At 27.1% G+C, this 18,220-nt stretch overlaps 1 protein-coding gene across 1 annotated transcript in view; it reads left to right on the top strand.

Annotated features, from left to right (window-relative positions):
• Positions 1-1,455: 1,455 nt before the first annotated feature.
• LOC101238090 (exonuclease 1) overlaps positions 1,456-18,220 on the top strand; it is a 54,393-nt gene continuing 37,628 nt past the window's right edge. Inside the window, exons 1-5 of the mRNA XM_065794101.1 lie at positions 1,456-1,799; positions 2,056-2,179; positions 7,908-8,045; positions 8,199-8,408; positions 12,597-12,778. Coding sequence (XP_065650173.1) covers positions 1,519-1,799; positions 2,056-2,179; positions 7,908-8,045; positions 8,199-8,408; positions 12,597-12,778 — 935 coding nt within the window. The 5' untranslated portion in view covers positions 1,456-1,518. The remainder of the gene's footprint in view (positions 1,800-2,055; positions 2,180-7,907; positions 8,046-8,198; positions 8,409-12,596; positions 12,779-18,220) is intronic.

Genomic DNA, 18,220 nt, shown 5'->3' with positions numbered 1-18,220 from the left:
TTAAAAGTAATAACTGACAGGTTTTATCGTGCATTATATGAAGGTGGAAAGGCCATCGCTCTTAACATTTCATAAGCTTTTGATAAAGTTTGGCATGCTGGTCTTCTCCATAAGCTTTCTTCTTATGGTGTATCTGGCAACATCTTTAAGATTATTGAATCCTTCCTTTCCAATCGTAGCATAAAAGTTGTCCTTGATGGACAACACTCTTCTTCTTGTTCTGTAACTTCAGGGGTTCCTCAAGGTTCTATCCTTGGCCCTATACTCTTTTTAATTTACATTAACAATCTTCCAGATATTCTCACATCAAAGGTGGCATTGTTTTCTGATGATACTACGATTTATTTTTGTCGTGATAAGAAACCAACACCCTCTGATTGCTTGGAGGGGGCATTTGAGCTTGAAAAGGATCTCACTTCTGCTACAGCATGGGGCTCACAGTGGCTGGTGAACTTTAATTCAGATAAAACTCAATTTTTTTCAGCCAATCGTTATCGCAATAATTTAGATCTTCCTATATTTATGAACGGTGATGTACTCGATGAGTCATCTACTCTACATCTTCTAGGATTAACTCTTACTTCCAATCTTTCCTGGAAACCATACATCGGATCTTCTAATGATGCCCTTTCTCTTTTAGACAAGGTGCAAAAATGCATTGTAAACATAATTGGACCTGCTCTTGCAGCCAACCTCCAACCATTATCACATCGTCGTAATGTTGCTTCTTTTTCTCTTTTCTACAAATACTATAATGGGCACTGCTCTAAAGAGCTAGCGTCTCTTGTGCCATCTACTAAAATTCATACTCGTGTTACTCGTCATTCAATTAAGTCTCATCCTTTTTCTGTGACTGTTCCTAAGTGCTCCAAAAACGCTTATTTGTCTAGTTTTTTTCCTCGAACATCAGTTCTTTGGAATTCACTTCCTTCATCTTGCTTTCCTGATTCATATAATTTGCAATCTTTTAAGTCATCCATCAATCGTTATCTTGCTCTACAATCTTCATCTTTTCTTTTCCAGTAACTTCCAACTTTAATTAGTGGCTGCTTGCAGCCTTGTTTGAAGCAAAGATGTTTAAAAAAAAAAAAAAAAAATTTTTCCTTAAAATTTTTTGGCAAAAAAATTATTTGAAAAAATGCTAAAGACTCTTAAAAAAATTTTCTCTTTAACATCTCTAAAATCTCTATGAAAATACGCTTCTTTTGAGACCTGGGTTGACATTATTTTGAACAACTTATTTTTTTGACAATGGTAGGGACTTTACCCCAAATACTAAAGATTTGAACCCAAATATCTTTACAACTTGACGTGATGGTAAAAAATGAGTTGCACATTTGAAATCAAAATAAGAAATGCTACATAAAAAACAAATTGTTTTCTTGGCACCAGAAAAAAATTTTGTTTTTGTTGACCTTTTTTATTAATTGCTTTAATTTTTTAATGACATTTTTTTATAGCAAACTCATTTAATTCAGAGTATTTTTAATAAACAAAAATAATGGTTCCTGCACTGTAATGGGAATACTTGGACTTTTGCCCCTTTTAAAAGACATTCAAGTTAAAACATCAGTTTCAAGTTTCAAAGGACAAACAGTTGGAATTGATGCATATTGTTGGCTGCATAAAGGTTGTTATGCATGTGCAAAAGATGTTGTTTTGGGGCAACCTACTAAAGTTTATATTCAATATGTTATGCGAAGAGTCAACATGCTTATCAACTATAATATAACGCCAATACTTGTTTTTGATGGTGGACATTTACCTGCAAAATCAGAGAAAGAAAAAGAGCGAAGGGAGTAAGTAAAGATTTTTATAAATTTAAAAATCTTGTTTCTGCTTATTGAATAATATTCAGATGTAACATTTTAGTAGAATTATTAAAAAAATGTAATTTTAAGAAAACATAAAGATTGTCGATATTTATTTTTTTTAATGTAAAGAATATTGATATTTTTAAAAAATGTAAAGAATATTGATTTTTTTTAAAGAAAACATAAAGATTATTGATATTTATTTTAAGAAAACATAAAGAATATTGATATTTATTTTAAGAAAACGTAAAGAATATCGAGCACGAGCATTAGAAGCACTAAGAAATGGCAATTCAAAGGAAGCATTTGAAAGTTTTCAAAAATGTTGTGATATCACACCAGAGATGGCTGCTAATGTAATTCAGGTACTTTTTGTTCCCACTTTTTGTGCATGCTAACTAAAATTAAAATTTTTTATTGAGGCCAAGTGGGTTGATCATAACAAGTTGTCTCAAATTCTGTTAATTTTATTTTATTTACTCTTTAGGTCATGTGTTTTTTATTTTTTTATTTTTTGGTTGTTATTTTCAACATAAAAATTTTTCAGACTAAAAATATAAATAAAGTGCTATTTAAGTTAAATAAGTTTTAAATATGTTATAATAGCATATATAATACCATATATCAAACTGTTTGTATTATGTCTAGCTATTACATGAAATTTCTGCAGTATCTTTTTATAGTACAAATTTTGTTAAAATTATCTTTTTCAGTGCAAATATGGGGCCGTCCATAAATTGTTAAGCTTTGAAAAATGTTAGTTTTTAGGTTGGCATTTTTTATACAAGTAAAAAAAAATTTTTCCCCGCCCGACATAGTATTTGACCTTTGGCATTGTAGTTCTGTTTACTCTTTTACTTCTGTTTTCGTCCTTGTTGCTATATTTTAATTAAAACCTGTTTTTTTGATTTGTTAGCAACATTCGATCTAGCTATCTATGACGGTGTTAAACTTTGTATGGTTTTGTTGTTTCTATAATTTGTATATATTTCTATATCTTATCGGTACCAATTTTAGTAACTTGTTGTATTTATAATAAAGCTTTATCTAACAGCATGTATCACATTGGTAGTGCAATTGAGTATTTTGTGGTTTTCTATTAAAATATAATAATTTTATATTATCATTTGTATTTTAGTCTGTTGTTTTTTGTCATTTTGTTAAAAAAATTTTTATTTATATTTTGTTCTATATATTTATCTTATTTTATATGTATGTGTGTGTATGTATGAGTGTGCGTGTGTGTGTGTGTATATATATATATATATATATATATATATATATATATATATATATATATATATATATATATATATATATTATACATAATAAGAACTACATACAATTGATACTCTCAAAACTTAACATGCATAAGCCTAAAGATATAGACGGCATTCACCCACATGTTCTCAACAAATGTTCTTCATCTCTGATGTGCTAATTACTTATATATTTATAAAATCAATTTCTGAAATTCAAGTCCCAGCCGCATGGTTGGAAGCTAACATTGCACCGCTTCACAAAAAAGGATCCAAACTTGATGCATCAAACTACAGACCCATTTCTTCAACTTCTGTCTGCTGCAAAATCCTAGAACATTTTGTAAAAGATTGTTTGACTGAGTATCTATGTGCTAATAATCTTTTATATCAAAAGCACGGTTTTGTGCCAAATAAATCATGCATTACAAATTTATTGGAAACAGTCAGTCAGATCTCATACTCAATGGCAAGAGGCTATAGTGTAAATGCTATATATCTAGATTATGAAAAAGCATTTGACACACCTCCTCATAATCTTATGCTTCACTAACTTTCTGATTATGGTATCTCTTAAATGCTTCTTAATTGGATAAATTATTTTCTTTCTAACAGAACACAATGAGTTGTCACGGGTTCCGCTACTTCAGATTGGTTACCAGTCACCAATGATATCCCACAAGGATCTGTTCTAGGACCTTTTCTATTCATCATATACATCAATGACATTACAGACCTTATTAGCAATCCAATGAAGTTATACGCCAGCAACAGCAAAGTTATTTCCACCAACTTGACACCTGAGAGCCCAGCTTTGCTCCAGAGAGATATAAATCATATCATGTCTTGGACTCTAACCTGGCACTTACATCTTAACTACAAAAAGTGCCTTATTGTATGTTTTAATGAAAGTAAAAGTCCTAATCACCAATACTATATCTTGACACAGTAAGTGATGCAGCTTCTCGATTCCTCTTACAACAAAAGAGATCTTGGCATTTGCATTTCACACAACCTCAAATTGGACACTCACATTGAAATAATATCATCAAAAGCTAACTCTGGTTCAACCAAAGAAACCTTTTATCTATAAAAATGCTCATGTTTGGAAGAGACTATACACATTCCTTGTCAGACCTCACCTCGAGTATGCTGCTCCTGAATGGAATTCTCTTACTGCATGCAACATCAAAAAACTTGAAAAATTCCAAATCCGGTGTTGGAGTTGTCTAGTAAACCTGTTGAAAGTACATTTTCTTGCACAATTTGCTCTAAGAAGTGCTTACAAGGCTTACAAATTCAAAACATCAAAGTATTCATTTGGATTTAACATTAAAAAATCCTTATCTTACCTTATCTTCTCAGCAAATTTAAAAGTCTGCTTGATAAAAGCATTACTACCTTGGTTGACGATGAATGCTATCCTGATTTGTATAGAAATGAGTTAAAAATTAATCATGCAATACTATTAGAAATTTCACCACAAACCCTATCTCTATTAGGCAACAATAGCTAGTTTTAAAGATAATGGCGATGCAGGAAAGTTTTATCCTCAATTTTACAAAGATATTATTCATGATAGAGGAATTTTCATTAACAGTCTCACTAAAAAAATAACTAGACTTCTTGGCTATGAACTATGCAATCATGTTCTTATTTACTGGTAAAACAGAACATTCTTTTAAGAATCCTGAAACATCCACTGAGTCTAACCAAAAATTTTCAAATGCTAAATATCAAGGTGGTTTGTGGATAGTGTCTCCTCCAGTTTTTGAAATCTTTACAAAAGTTGAGGTTCTCTCTCTCAAAAAAAAAAAAAAATCAGTTCTAAATCAAAAATTGATTTAGAACTGATTGTAACAGAAACTTTAAAAAATAGTGTTGTTATGGCAAGCATATCTGAACTTCGTAGTCTTTGCACAAATCAAGTATCCAAAGAACTGCCTCTAAACTTATTTTATTATCTGGTTACATTTTATGTTAGAGTAAGATCTTTTTCATATGCAAAAGAAAAATTAAGTATCCACAAACTTAAAAAGAATTAAACAAAGTCAAAATCACTTCATTCATAAATGAAAATAACATCGATTGGATTCAAATAAATTCTTTATTATCACATTCAAAAACAGCTATTTTCATAGCCATAAATTTCTCAAAAGCATACTTGGCATAGTAACTCTGTTATTTATTTGTCATAAAAAATATTAATTTAAAAAATGTTTTGATTTGTTTATCTCCAAAGGATCCTTATAAAATGTAGTACAAAATTATAATATACACACAATAGTTTGAAATTTATAATAAACAAATATTTTCAGGTTAACTTTCTGCTTTGACTGACTTGTAGAGAGAGAGTGTTGTTTCATTAAGATCAGAACTGGGTATTTTTATTGTGATACTACCTCTAGGAAGATGGCCATCCAAGGTTAAGGAGCTCTTACCTCGGTCAGGTATATATATATATACTCACATGCTTAATACATGCAGAGAATGTATAATAATTATTTGAAAATATTACCATCCTTAAACTCATGAAGAATAAAACTTTAAATGAAATTATGACTAAAAATCAAAACAAGAAAACAAATATTCAAAAAATTTAGAATTTATATTAAAAAATATTTTATATATAAAAAAAAATTCTAGTCCTCTCTTGTTTAACCATTTGAGATTATATGTATATAGGACAGCTCTGAGCTCAATTAAGTCAAGATGAAATTATGACACCATACATCTAAGTGAATAGGTATCAAGTAAACGTTTTTGTTAAGGTTTCTTAATTTAAAGATAATGTAAATATGCTAAAAGCAGACATTGAACCAATGATCTATTGCTTCCAATGCAAGCGATCTAACCACTACACACATAAAGGCTCCCCCATACACCCAATAAGGGGATGGGACAGCAAATTTAAGTAGCTTTTTTCAATTTTTAGAGGTCCCTTAACCAAATTTGAGGAGCTAATAATCTAATACCTAATACTTGAATGTTTTTTAAAATTATGGTGTCCTAATGACAGGTTTTGGGAAAAATATATTTTTTATATATCCAGTGGTACCTATGAAAAATAGATGAGCTTTAAGAAAGTCACCCAGTATCACCCCTCACAAATACAATTTCATTGTTATCAGAGGTTCTATAAAAAATCCTAATATTTAAATAATATCCTTATTAGAGGTTCTATAAAAAGCATCATAGGTGCTTGTTTACATTATAACTAAAGTGAAACAAACAAAAAAACAAGTCTGCAAAATAAAATTTTTATTTATTATTTTAACAATCAATTAACTGATCAATATTTTATGCCATTTATTGTTTTTTAAAAGATTTGTGGCTATGAAAAATGCCCTTTTTATGCAAATTCATTTATTTGTTTTCAGCAGTACAAGGAGAAGTAAAAGTTTGTCTGCCTGTTCTAATGTTGCAAAATTAACAATAGAATTGCCCAAATCAACATAACCAGTTATTTCTCTAAAATGTTTATCCCAAACAAGATTTTTTTGAATTTTCTTGAACTGAAAAATGTTTGACTTTATCTTTTAAATCTTTGATTATATTTTTATTAAATCCTAACTTCGGCTTCATGTAATTTTTATAGTCACATAATCGCCTTCAACTTGGTAAAACTAAGAAACCAGAATTATTTTTCTCATTTAATTGTACTGCTTCATAAGCAGCTGGTGATTTTGCAGCTAATCCCTAACAGTAACGTTAGGGATTAGCTTAGCTTTTTTTTCCCCTTAAATCATTCCCTAGCAGGAATGATTTAAGGGAAACTCATTTCTAGATGAAAATAAATTAAACTTTTTTGAATAACGATGTTTAATATATAGATTTGATTTTAATGCAAATGCATCAGTTATACACAGACTAAATGAAGTACCAACATAAATAAGATTTGAAGCTGAAATAGATCACATTGATCTTTTATATTTTGTATATATTAAATGATCATCTGGAGCTAAGAATATACACAAATGGTAGAAGCAAGACTATCATCAACATATATTTCATATCGAGGACATAAGTGGATTGTGTCATAAAGTTTAAATTCTGCCACAACAGGACTCACACTCACTGTCCAGTCACAAATCTTCAACTTGATAATACGATTTAGGAACTCTTCGTATGATTTATATATAGTTTTAAAAGTAATAATACTATTTGAAATCATTGAAGCATCTCAATGATTTAAAATAGTATTTGAGCCATCAAATTTATATCTTTAATACGATCTTTAAGAATAATGGCTATTAGATTTTTCCTCCAAGAAGTATTAAAACTATCGTTAGATGCAGGAATTTTAAATATTGAAACTCCCTTATGCCTCCTAGAAATACTGGATCCATAAATAGAACAATTAGCGCCGGGCATTTAAAGATGGCATAAGAATTTAAAATATAGTTAAACGTGCCATAAGAATTTAAAATATAGTTAAACGTGCCATAAGAATTTGAAATATAGTTATATGTGCCATAAGAATTTCAACTATATAAAACTAATAAAATCTTTTACTTTTTTTTAATTCATTTTAAAAATTGTTTTAAACAATATTTTTGTATATAATTCCATAGGTTTTAAATCTACTAGATCTTAAACAATATTTTCGTATATAATTTATTATTTTTTTTGATATCTTATATATAATAATGATTTGTTGTTTATCAATAAAACTGTATTTTACTAATAATGAAGACTTGAAAACATGTCTTTCTTATTTGAACAATATATATTGTATGTATGCAAAATGTTCTATTTATTTAAAACATGTTGATTAATGAAAATAATTTTAATAGAAAAGGTGTATCAATATTTTTAAGCATTCTTATTGCAGGCTTGCTTTGAGATAAATGTGCAATGTATTGTGGCTCCTTATGAAGCAGATGCTCAGCTTGCTTTTCTTATGAAAAGTGGAATTACACAACTTACTATTTCTGAAGATTCTGATTTGTTATTATATGGGTGTAACAAGGTTTTTAATTTTTGTTTTTAAAGATTCACAGTTTTTTATCGAACAGATCAAAATTAAAAATTGAAGAATTTTTTACAGTTTTAAAAATTTAATTTCTTTACATTTATTTATAAATAAAAAAAGATTTCTTACAATTTTAATTTTTTTAAATAGGTATTATATAAGATGTCTTCTGAAGGTGATGGAATGCTTGTTGATATTGACAACCTGTCAAAAGTTCGCTCTGTGCAGCTGTCTTCTTTTACTTTGGATAACTTTCGTCAAATGTGTATGCTTTCTGGCTGTGATTATCTTCCATCAATTAAAGGTATGGGACTAAAGAAAGCACATCAAGCTCTCAAAAGACATTCTAATATTAAACAGGTTTGTTTATGTTTAAATATTAAAACTTTGAATTTTTTAATTTTTATTTGGTAACTTAATTTTTATATACAAATATTATAGAAAGATGGCTATTCTAGATAAATAATAGAGAAGTGTGGCAGAGCTGTACTGCCCCCAGGTACTACAGCTCTGCCCCATTCGTTTTTAAGTATCTTGTGCATTTTTGTTGTTGTTGTTGCATTTTAATTACAATATTTAAAATCAACAAAGATTCATCAGAAATGATTTCTGATGAATCTTTGTTGATTTTAAAGTTTTTGATTTTAAAGTTGTTTAAATATATATATATATATATATATATATATATATATATATATATATATATATATATATATATATATATATATATATATATATATATATATATATAAATATATATATATTTATATATATATATATATATATATATATATATATATATATATATATATATATATATATATATATATATATACATACATATATATCATGTTGTTAAAAGCATGAAGTTGTAATCCATAAGCACAAGGTTCGAATCCATTGAAGATTTATTTTCATGACATTATTATTATTTTTTATTTTTTCAATATTTGTACAACAATGTAGATATTCTACTTAATGAAATGAAATATTAACTAACTTTTTTTTAAGATCCTTATTTTCTCACATACTAAATAGAATTTTATATAAAGTTAGTATAATATATTATAACTTTGCAATATTTCTTTATTATTGTTTTATTCAGCTTTTTACATAAAAATAAAATTTAAAGTAAAATTTTGTTTTAAGTAAGAAAAGGTTTTTTTGTGTAATTTATTTATTTTGAATTTCTCTTTAACTCAATAAATTGATTTAATGCATCATTAAACCATGGACTTTTATTATTATTATTATTATTATTACTATTATTGTTACTTTTATTATTACTATTATTATTATTACTATTATTATTATTATTTATTATTTATTATTATTATTATTAAACCAGAGGTATTAATATTTTTTCTTCATGATCTACTTTTGTTCATTAAAACAGTTTACTGATGTTTTCGCAAGCAATGAATGAAGGTTTTTCAGGAATAATTTGACTGGTTTTAAGATACTGAATCAGCAGCCTCCATTTAGTAACAGACACATTGATGATTTTGGGAGTAATCCATTGATTGTTTTTAATTATAAATGGTTTGGTGGTTGTTTGAACATTTCTGTTAATAGTTTTATTATAATTGTTTGTAAATGTATTTTCCCAACCGAAAGCGTGACTCCATATAATTCTCTTAATTGAGGTTCAGTCATTAAGAACATTATCAATGTTGATTAAATTTAATTAAAGTACAAATACATATACATTCATTCCTATTTGTATTTGAATTCCCAAATTCAAATACAAATACATGTAATTGTTGTTTTCAAAATACAAAAGTATTATTTGTATTTTATGTTAAGAAAAAGATCAAATATTCTGAACTTTATTTTTTAGTTTTAAACTAAAGATCAATTTTAATTAACTTTATTAAATCTTTATAATATAAAAATTTAAGTTCCAATCTTGTGTCTATATACAAAATTTATATTCCAATCTTGTCTATATAAAAATTTAAGTTCCAATCTTGTCTCTATATACAAAATTTCAATAAAATATTAGTTTTAGTACTTTCAGAGCACTAAAGCTATATAATATATACTTTGACATATTTTGATGGTCAAAATGGTGATGGCACTTTAATAATTTTTTTTTTACCTTTATTAACTTTATTAATTTTATTTACTACTTATCTAAAAATTAGGTAATTTTAACTTATTAAACATTTGTTTTTAATTTTAATGGAAAATCTTCAAGATATTTTCTATTTAAAAAAACATAAAAAACAAAAAATAGACTTTCTTTGACTTTTTTTAATGGTAATTAACCTTCCCAAGCCTGAGAAGGCCACATGAAGTGGCTACTTAATTCTGGTTATAACCCTCTCAACTCTATAACTCCAAAACACGAAGATAAACAAGACCGCTGCACAGAGAAACAAGTTGAGTGCGGAACCACCAGGGAAATGTGGGAATCAAACTTGGAACTTTTTGCTTATGAAGTGAGCGCTCTACACCACTATTTAAATTGTTACTGTTTTTTACGAGGAAAATGTTTCTTTAAATAATTTTTTTTTAATTTTTTTTTTTTTTTTAACTTAGTAAGAAGTAATTGAACAACAATTACTGAAATCAACAATTACTGAAATGATTTGATGAGCAATTAAAGAACTTGAAAATACTGATAAAATATAAGAATAAAAACTAGTCTGTTTTAAATAAAATAATAAAAACAATTCTTTTGAGAAATATATCTTAAAAATAAGTTTTAAATTATTTTAGTGTTAAAAATAAAAAAAATTATTTGTTACAACAAACAAAAATGATTTTTAGATCCATATTGATTCCACTGGTACCCTCATCATGCGATTTGAACTCTTAGTTGCATTTTCATACTTTTTGCAAGTTGATTTTCTTTATCACACATAAAATAAAATCACCAAGAATTTGGTGATTTTATTTTATTTCTGGGTAACTTGATTTAGTTGACCTGAAGAAAAGGAAATTGGCATTTAAAAACCTTTATCAGGATTATGCAAACTTTGAAATCCAATTATTATATCCAAGGAATAAATCGACTTTTGAAGTGTGTTGTTGACTTTAACATTTGCAGTGTAATCATAATATTTTTCCAACAGAATTTCAAGAAGTTAGAATTGTTATATAATGTAGAAAAATTTATAAAGTATTTGTTTTTGTTATAGCTACAAAATTAAAAATTAGTTTTATATGCTTGGATATAATAGTTGAATTGCAAAATGTGCATCATGTCAATCCTGATATCATAGAGTTTCAAATGCCACCTTCCTATTTTCCAGGACAGCAAATCAAGCTATAATGATTTTTTGACTGGGGCGTAATAAAAATCTATCGGTTAATCAAAAAATATTGATTGTTAGTTCCTAATTCAAAACATATAAAGTTTTTTTAATTAAACGTATATATAGCTATAATTGTTTATGCAACACAATGATCGCAAAAGGTGATCAATGAAGTCGTCCAGTTACATAGACCGTTATGTAGTCATAAAAGATGTGATAATAGAAATAGATTGTATATGATATTATTGGGTGAGAATCAGCAATAAATGTAAAAACTATATAATAGGAGGAATAAACCTATGCTGCTCAGGGGGAGGCGACACACTCTTATCTTTAAACTTTACTCACTCACACTCTAATCAACTTTAACAAATGATAAAATAATGGCTTATGAATTAAAATGTCTATATAAGTCTGCAGATACAAAATGAGTGCTTGTGTGACTAAAAGTATTGTACAATATACAACATTAAAATAAATAGATTAAACTGTAAGAAAAATTATAATAATATAAAAAGAAAAATAGAAAATATGCTACCCTTATGGTTTGAACTCTGAATCTTCCGTTTACGATACAATGCACTACTCCACCAAGCTATAGTGTTGATATATGCATGTCAAAAAAAAAAAAAATGTAATTTATAAATGTAGTATAATTCATAGTTTAAAAACAATACAAGTAATAATAGATAAAAGCTGACTGCTACCTGTACTATATCAGTATAGATGTAGTGACCAACAGTATAGATGGTGCGTCAGTATATTGTTAATATCATTAAAACAAGCCATGCATTATTGCCATTACATTTTTTTAACCAAAATTATGAAAAAGTTTCAAATATTTGTTATACGTTTATTACCAAAATACTGGTTTAAGGCCAATCCATTACCTGTGTTTCAGTACTTGAAAAAAGGCAGAAATACTGGTATCAATACTACTGATATTAGATGCACTAGTTGTTGGCTAATTTAGATGACTCAAAGCTCTGATCAGTTAACTTATTAATAAGCATGCCCAATTGAATGCATCAAGAGCTACGCTAAAAGCATTTTAGTGGCAGTACTTGTTATTACTGTCATATGACATTTAATTATAAATTAGTCATTTAACAGAAGTGTTATTTACCTTTGTTTGGAATTTTCTTGATATGATTCCATGGTTTTTTGTAATTTTTTTATTCTCTTTATTTTTTTCATGTTGTTCATACTCTGTACCATTTTAAATTTTTTTATTTAATGTAATCCACAGTACTTTGTATCATTTTTTTTTTATTTCTCTATTTAGTGTATACGTTCTTTCAAATGTAATCCACAGTACTCTGTACCAGATGAATATGAAGATAATTTTCGTAAAGCTGAGCTAGTGTTTAAATATCAATTGGTATTTGATCCTATTCGTAAATGCATTGTCCCTCTTAATGAACCTGATGAAGAATTAAATCTTGAAGACACTCATTATTGTGGACCGTATCTTTTTTGTTCTTAAAAGTTTTTTGCAAAAACTTTATTAAGTAAATAAATAAATTAAAAGATTTCTAACCCAGTCTCTAAATTAAAGCAAATATATAATGCAATAATAATACAATTTATATATATATATATATATATATATATATATATATATATATATATATATATATATATATATATATATATATATATATAGCAGCCGTAGCGCAGTGGTAGTGCACTTGCCTCAGAAACAAAGGATCGGTTGTTCAAACCCATCTTTTGGCAAGTTTTGCGACATCGGTTAGGAAGGAGGCTAGAACTTCCAATTAAATGCTTATCTGCGGTACTCTGTAATAAGACCGTAAGGACTTCTTAGGCCACTTAAATTTTTTTTGTTATTTCACCTTCCCAAGGCCCAGAAGGCCACTACAGATGAGGAGGCTACTTAATTGTGGTTATAACCCTCTCTCACCTCTATAACTCCGAAACACGAACCTTGACGAACAAGGCCGCTGCGCGGAGAAACAAGTTGAGCGCGGTACTACCAGGGACATGGTGGGGATTGAAATCGGAACCTCTCGCTTATGAAGCGAGCGCTCTACCACTACACCACTACCGTATATTATATATATATATATATATATATATATATATATATATATATATATATATATATATATATATATATATATATATATATATATATATATATATATATATGTATAGAGTGAGAGTTGGTTTGCTGGAATGATTCATTTTTTTTGTCTGAAAGCAACCAGTAATGTTTTTTTTTTAATTTTTATTTAAGGAACAAGAAGTTTTTTTAAAGAATTTAAAAAATAAATATATACATGTTTGAACTTCAACAAAAATGAATCAATAAAAGAAGCTTTTCTAGCATATAACTTTTTTTTTTTAGGCCAATATATAGCAAAAATTAGGAAACAAATAAGAAATATATAGGGCCACCATGCCAGGCTCAAATAATTCTATGATATTTTCAAAAAACATGTGAAATACAAGAAAAATGTTTATAAAGTTTAAATTTTGCAATAAGCTTCTAAAAAACTGCAATCAATATTTACTTTAATACAGTGCAAACTGTATACACTTAAAAGTTAGAAAATACAATTTCCTGTTTTAGAATGCATAAACATATCTATAAAGTTTTTCAATTAAAAATCATTAAAGGAATATTTGAGGCTCAAAGTTCTCAAATTTTTGGAAACCCAAAATTTGAGAACTTTGACCTGTTTTATTAAAGAAAAGTTTATTGAATTGTTTTTTTGCAAAGTTTGTCACATATAGGGGAGACCGGGGCTCGTTGGCCCACGGGGTAGGTTGGCCCATTCGAGTTTATTCAAAGGCTAGACGCTTTAACTAGCTGGGAATCTAAGTGAAGGTTGTTAGTAATTCAATCCTTTTTTCAAAAAAAAATCATATTTATTGGACCATATTTGAGTGTGTAATGCCGTTTTAATAATTTTTCATACATCATAGTAAATTTTGAAAAACTTGTTTAATGTGTTTATACTCACTGACGTTTGACAGTACAGCATTATTTAAATGCCATATTTAAAGGTTATAGTGTAAGGATTATTTTAGTATATAATGTTCCACAAAATTAGTTGACAGTTTAAGGCGAAAGTTGTTCATACTCTAAACATGACAATGGGGCAGATTGGCCCGATGCAACTGGGGCACATTGGCCATGTGGCCGACTTGCCACGTAGATTTTAAAAATAATTGGGGTAAATTTGTGACGGAAAAACTGTTTTTGTTATAAAAGTATTAAAACTGGTAAAACATATTAGATCCGAAATTAGCCTCATAATCAAATAAACATTTGTTTTTATACGTTTTTTTGGGTTTTATACGTCGATTATAAGAAAATATCACTGGAATACATTAGATTTAAATTTAAATAAATTATCTCATTATAAAATGTAATTTTATCTTAGATTTACATGTCTAAACTTAAATATTGTATATATTTATATATTTTTATTATATATATATTATTTAACATATAATATAACTTATATATGTAAATTTAATTGATATTTAAACTTTTACATACTAGTTATACTTACATATATAAATTTAATACTTTATACATAATACACTTAACTTTTCATGCTTAACACTTAAATTTGTATATGATGTATAAATTTAATATGGCATGAGTTATGTAAATTATTAATGATTAAAAGTAAATAAGTATTTTAAAAAATAAAAATATAAAATGTAATTTTTTAAATATATAAGTATGCGGGTGGGCCAACCTGCCCCGATAACGGGGTATTTAAAAAGTTTACTCAAGTAAAAGTAAAAAGCAGTTAATTAAAAATGTACTCACAGTAAAAGTTTTCTCAACACCCATTTTCAGTTAACAGACGTGTTTAATTACAAAACATAAACAATGTGGTCTGTTCTCTTCTGTAATCTTTTTCTGTAATATTTAATTTCCGTTTAATAAAAAATTTTAATTTTCAAACAAAACTTGAAATTCAAGCATATTATACTTATGAAATTTCGACTTATTAAACCCAAATTTTTTTTTCTCTCACTTTATTGCAAAACAGTTTAATTAAAAAAAAACTGAATGAAAACACTTGAAAATCGTTGAATGAAAAAATTAATTTTTTACTAGTCTGCTAGATCAATAAGTCTTGAAAGAAAATGATATCTAATAAGTTTAGTATTTTTTTTTAGTTTACAAAACAATAATAAACTTATTAATTTACAAAATAATTCAAAATTTTTTTGCAAAAGTATTAAGTTTAAAGTTTTATTGCGATAATCTTTTCCTCAATTTAATAATATATTACTACTATTAATTGTAATAATTCTATTTACTTAGTTTTATTTAAAATGTGTTTATGTTTTTAATCTTAAAAACTGCATAAAATAGCAATAAAACAATGTAGCAAAGTTTTTTTATATTAACACTTTTTGAGCAGATTGGGTATTTGTACCCATTGCACGGACTGCTGTTTATCAGTGGGTCGGGTATTAGTATCCGATTTTTTATTTATTTGAAAAACCACCACCGAAAATTTAATGAGTTATTTGAGCGAGTAATCAAACAAAAGTAACTAAGTTGCAAACAGAAGTAATATAAAACAGAAGTCGCATAACTAATGTTTAGTTTTATAAAATGTTCGGTTATTAAACTTATCTGTTTATTTTATTTATTGTATACTTAAATACCATATTTTATTTATTATATTTTATAGATTATATTATATTGAACATACTTGTACTGTATCATTTATATATTTTATATTTGTTATGTTTTATTTATTATATTTCATTTATGATGTTTAATATTTTATTTATTATATTTCATATTTTGCATATTATTATTTTATATACTTTAAATAAAACTATTTAATAAATTATTTGCATATTTTGTTCAAAAAATAAAACTCTATTGATAAATTTATATGTCTTATTGTTTTTTAAACTTTAGTAGAATAACCACTCACTAAAGTATGGTATTTAAAAAAACAGTTTCCCTTATGACGAGGCATTTCACAAAAACTGGCACATGTAGCAGGTTAAACTTTTTTTCCTATGCACAACACAAACACGACACTCTTGCTGTCAAATTACTTTTATGCCACCTGTAAAAATGTTAACCAATTTATGTTTTTTTGCATCTTTTGGCAATCTTCCGTTAGGATCAATTCTTCTGGATGGAGCTGATGTACAGAATGGTACAGAATGATTTTCACTTGGTACAGAATGATTTTCATTTTCCATAGTAAATTCGCTTATCTATTCTTTTGTTATATCATGTAAAAAAATTTTATACTTTTTTTTCGAATTTGGATTTAATATTTTATAAACTCTAAATGCATTAAATCACAGTCCATTTAGTCCATTAATTTGTACAACGCAGTAAAGAGTATTACAACAAATATTGATCGAGGTGATCAACACCTTTCATATATTTGTTACAAAAAAAATTTTATTTGTCACCCAATCAATATTGTGGCTTTCTTCAATATCGGCTGAATTTATAGTTGCAATCATAAAACTCTATAACCCCTAAACACGAACCTCGATAAATAAGGCCGCTGCGCGGAGAAACAAGTTGAGCGCCGTACTACCAGGGACGTAGTGGGGATCGAACTCAGAACTTCTCGCTTATGAGGTGAGCGCTGCAACACTACTGCACAGTATATTGTTTTTTTAGTCTAATTTTTTTTTTTTTTCTTAAGAAACCATTGAGTTTTTTTTTTCTTTTTAAAAATTACCCGCTAGGCAATAAAGTTGCGCTTGTTTGAGTACTTGCTTAAAAAGTGTTAATAAAAACCTTTGATCTTGACAAAAAACTTTGCAGTATTTTTTTGTTTTATATAGCTTTTTACAATAAAAACTCAATACATTTTTAAAATTTTATCATCAGTATGAACAAGGTATTAAACAATTTTTTATGACCATTTAAATATGATGGTTTAAATATTTTAGTATTTGTTTTTTTACTTTTTTAGCTATCATGTTAGTTAAAAACATTTACTGAAAGTAATATTGTATTAGTATTAAATATTTTTCTTGCAAATTACATTATAATAGCAACTTAAGTTTTCAATTGCAACTAAAATTTCAATTACAACTAAAATTTCAATTATAACTAAAATTTCAATTACAACTAAAATTTCAATTATAACTAAAGTTGTAAATTATAACACCAAGTTAAACTGTTTTAAACCCAGCCAAATGAGAATATTATGAGAATGAATATGAAATATATTATCTTAAAAAATTAAATATGAAAGATATTATGTTAAAAAAAAAAAAGCATTTACAAACTAATTTTGTATCAATGCAACCCCCCCCCCCCTCTCTCCTTGCTGCAAAGCGGCAGGCAAAGTAGAGGTGGGGGAGGAGGGGGTTTAAGTTTTGGGGATTAAATTTTTTTGCATTAATTTAAACCCTGTTGCAGTTAATTAAGAAATCATCTGATTTGTTAGAATGAGTCGCTGAATTCGAAAAATAAGCAGTAAGACCTGTTTTATCGTTAAAGTGGAGTAAAAAAGAATAAAGCATAAAATAATTTTTGGTTGGTTTATCAAACATTCTTTTAAAGTCAGTTTAAAATTTTTTCAGGGAATTTATTGTTAATGTTTGATGTTTGTGAAAAAAATTATTTATAACGCTATATTAACACTAACAATATTTTCAAAAAGAAGTCAAGAAAAAAAGGATTTAAGTGAGCTTGTGGTCATGTATCAAGTCAATAAAAAAGTTTGTATGGATATCAAACATAAACAGCAGAAAGTAATTAGTATGTTAAAACAACAACCAACCAACCAATTATATGTTACACATATGTGCTGCATGAATGAATAAATATTCAATTCTTTAATAATATTATGATATTTTCTGTTTTAAAATAGTGTTATATCAGTTTTAATTGCTGCGAATGGTGATGCAAATTGTATCATT

This window comes from Hydra vulgaris, chromosome 03 (assembly GCF_038396675.1).
Source record: "Hydra vulgaris chromosome 03, alternate assembly HydraT2T_AEP".
Classification (NCBI taxonomy): Eukaryota; Metazoa; Cnidaria; class Hydrozoa; order Anthoathecata; family Hydridae; genus Hydra; species Hydra vulgaris.
The sequence above is the reverse complement of the archived record's forward strand: the minus strand, read 5'-3'. Positions and strand labels throughout refer to the sequence as shown.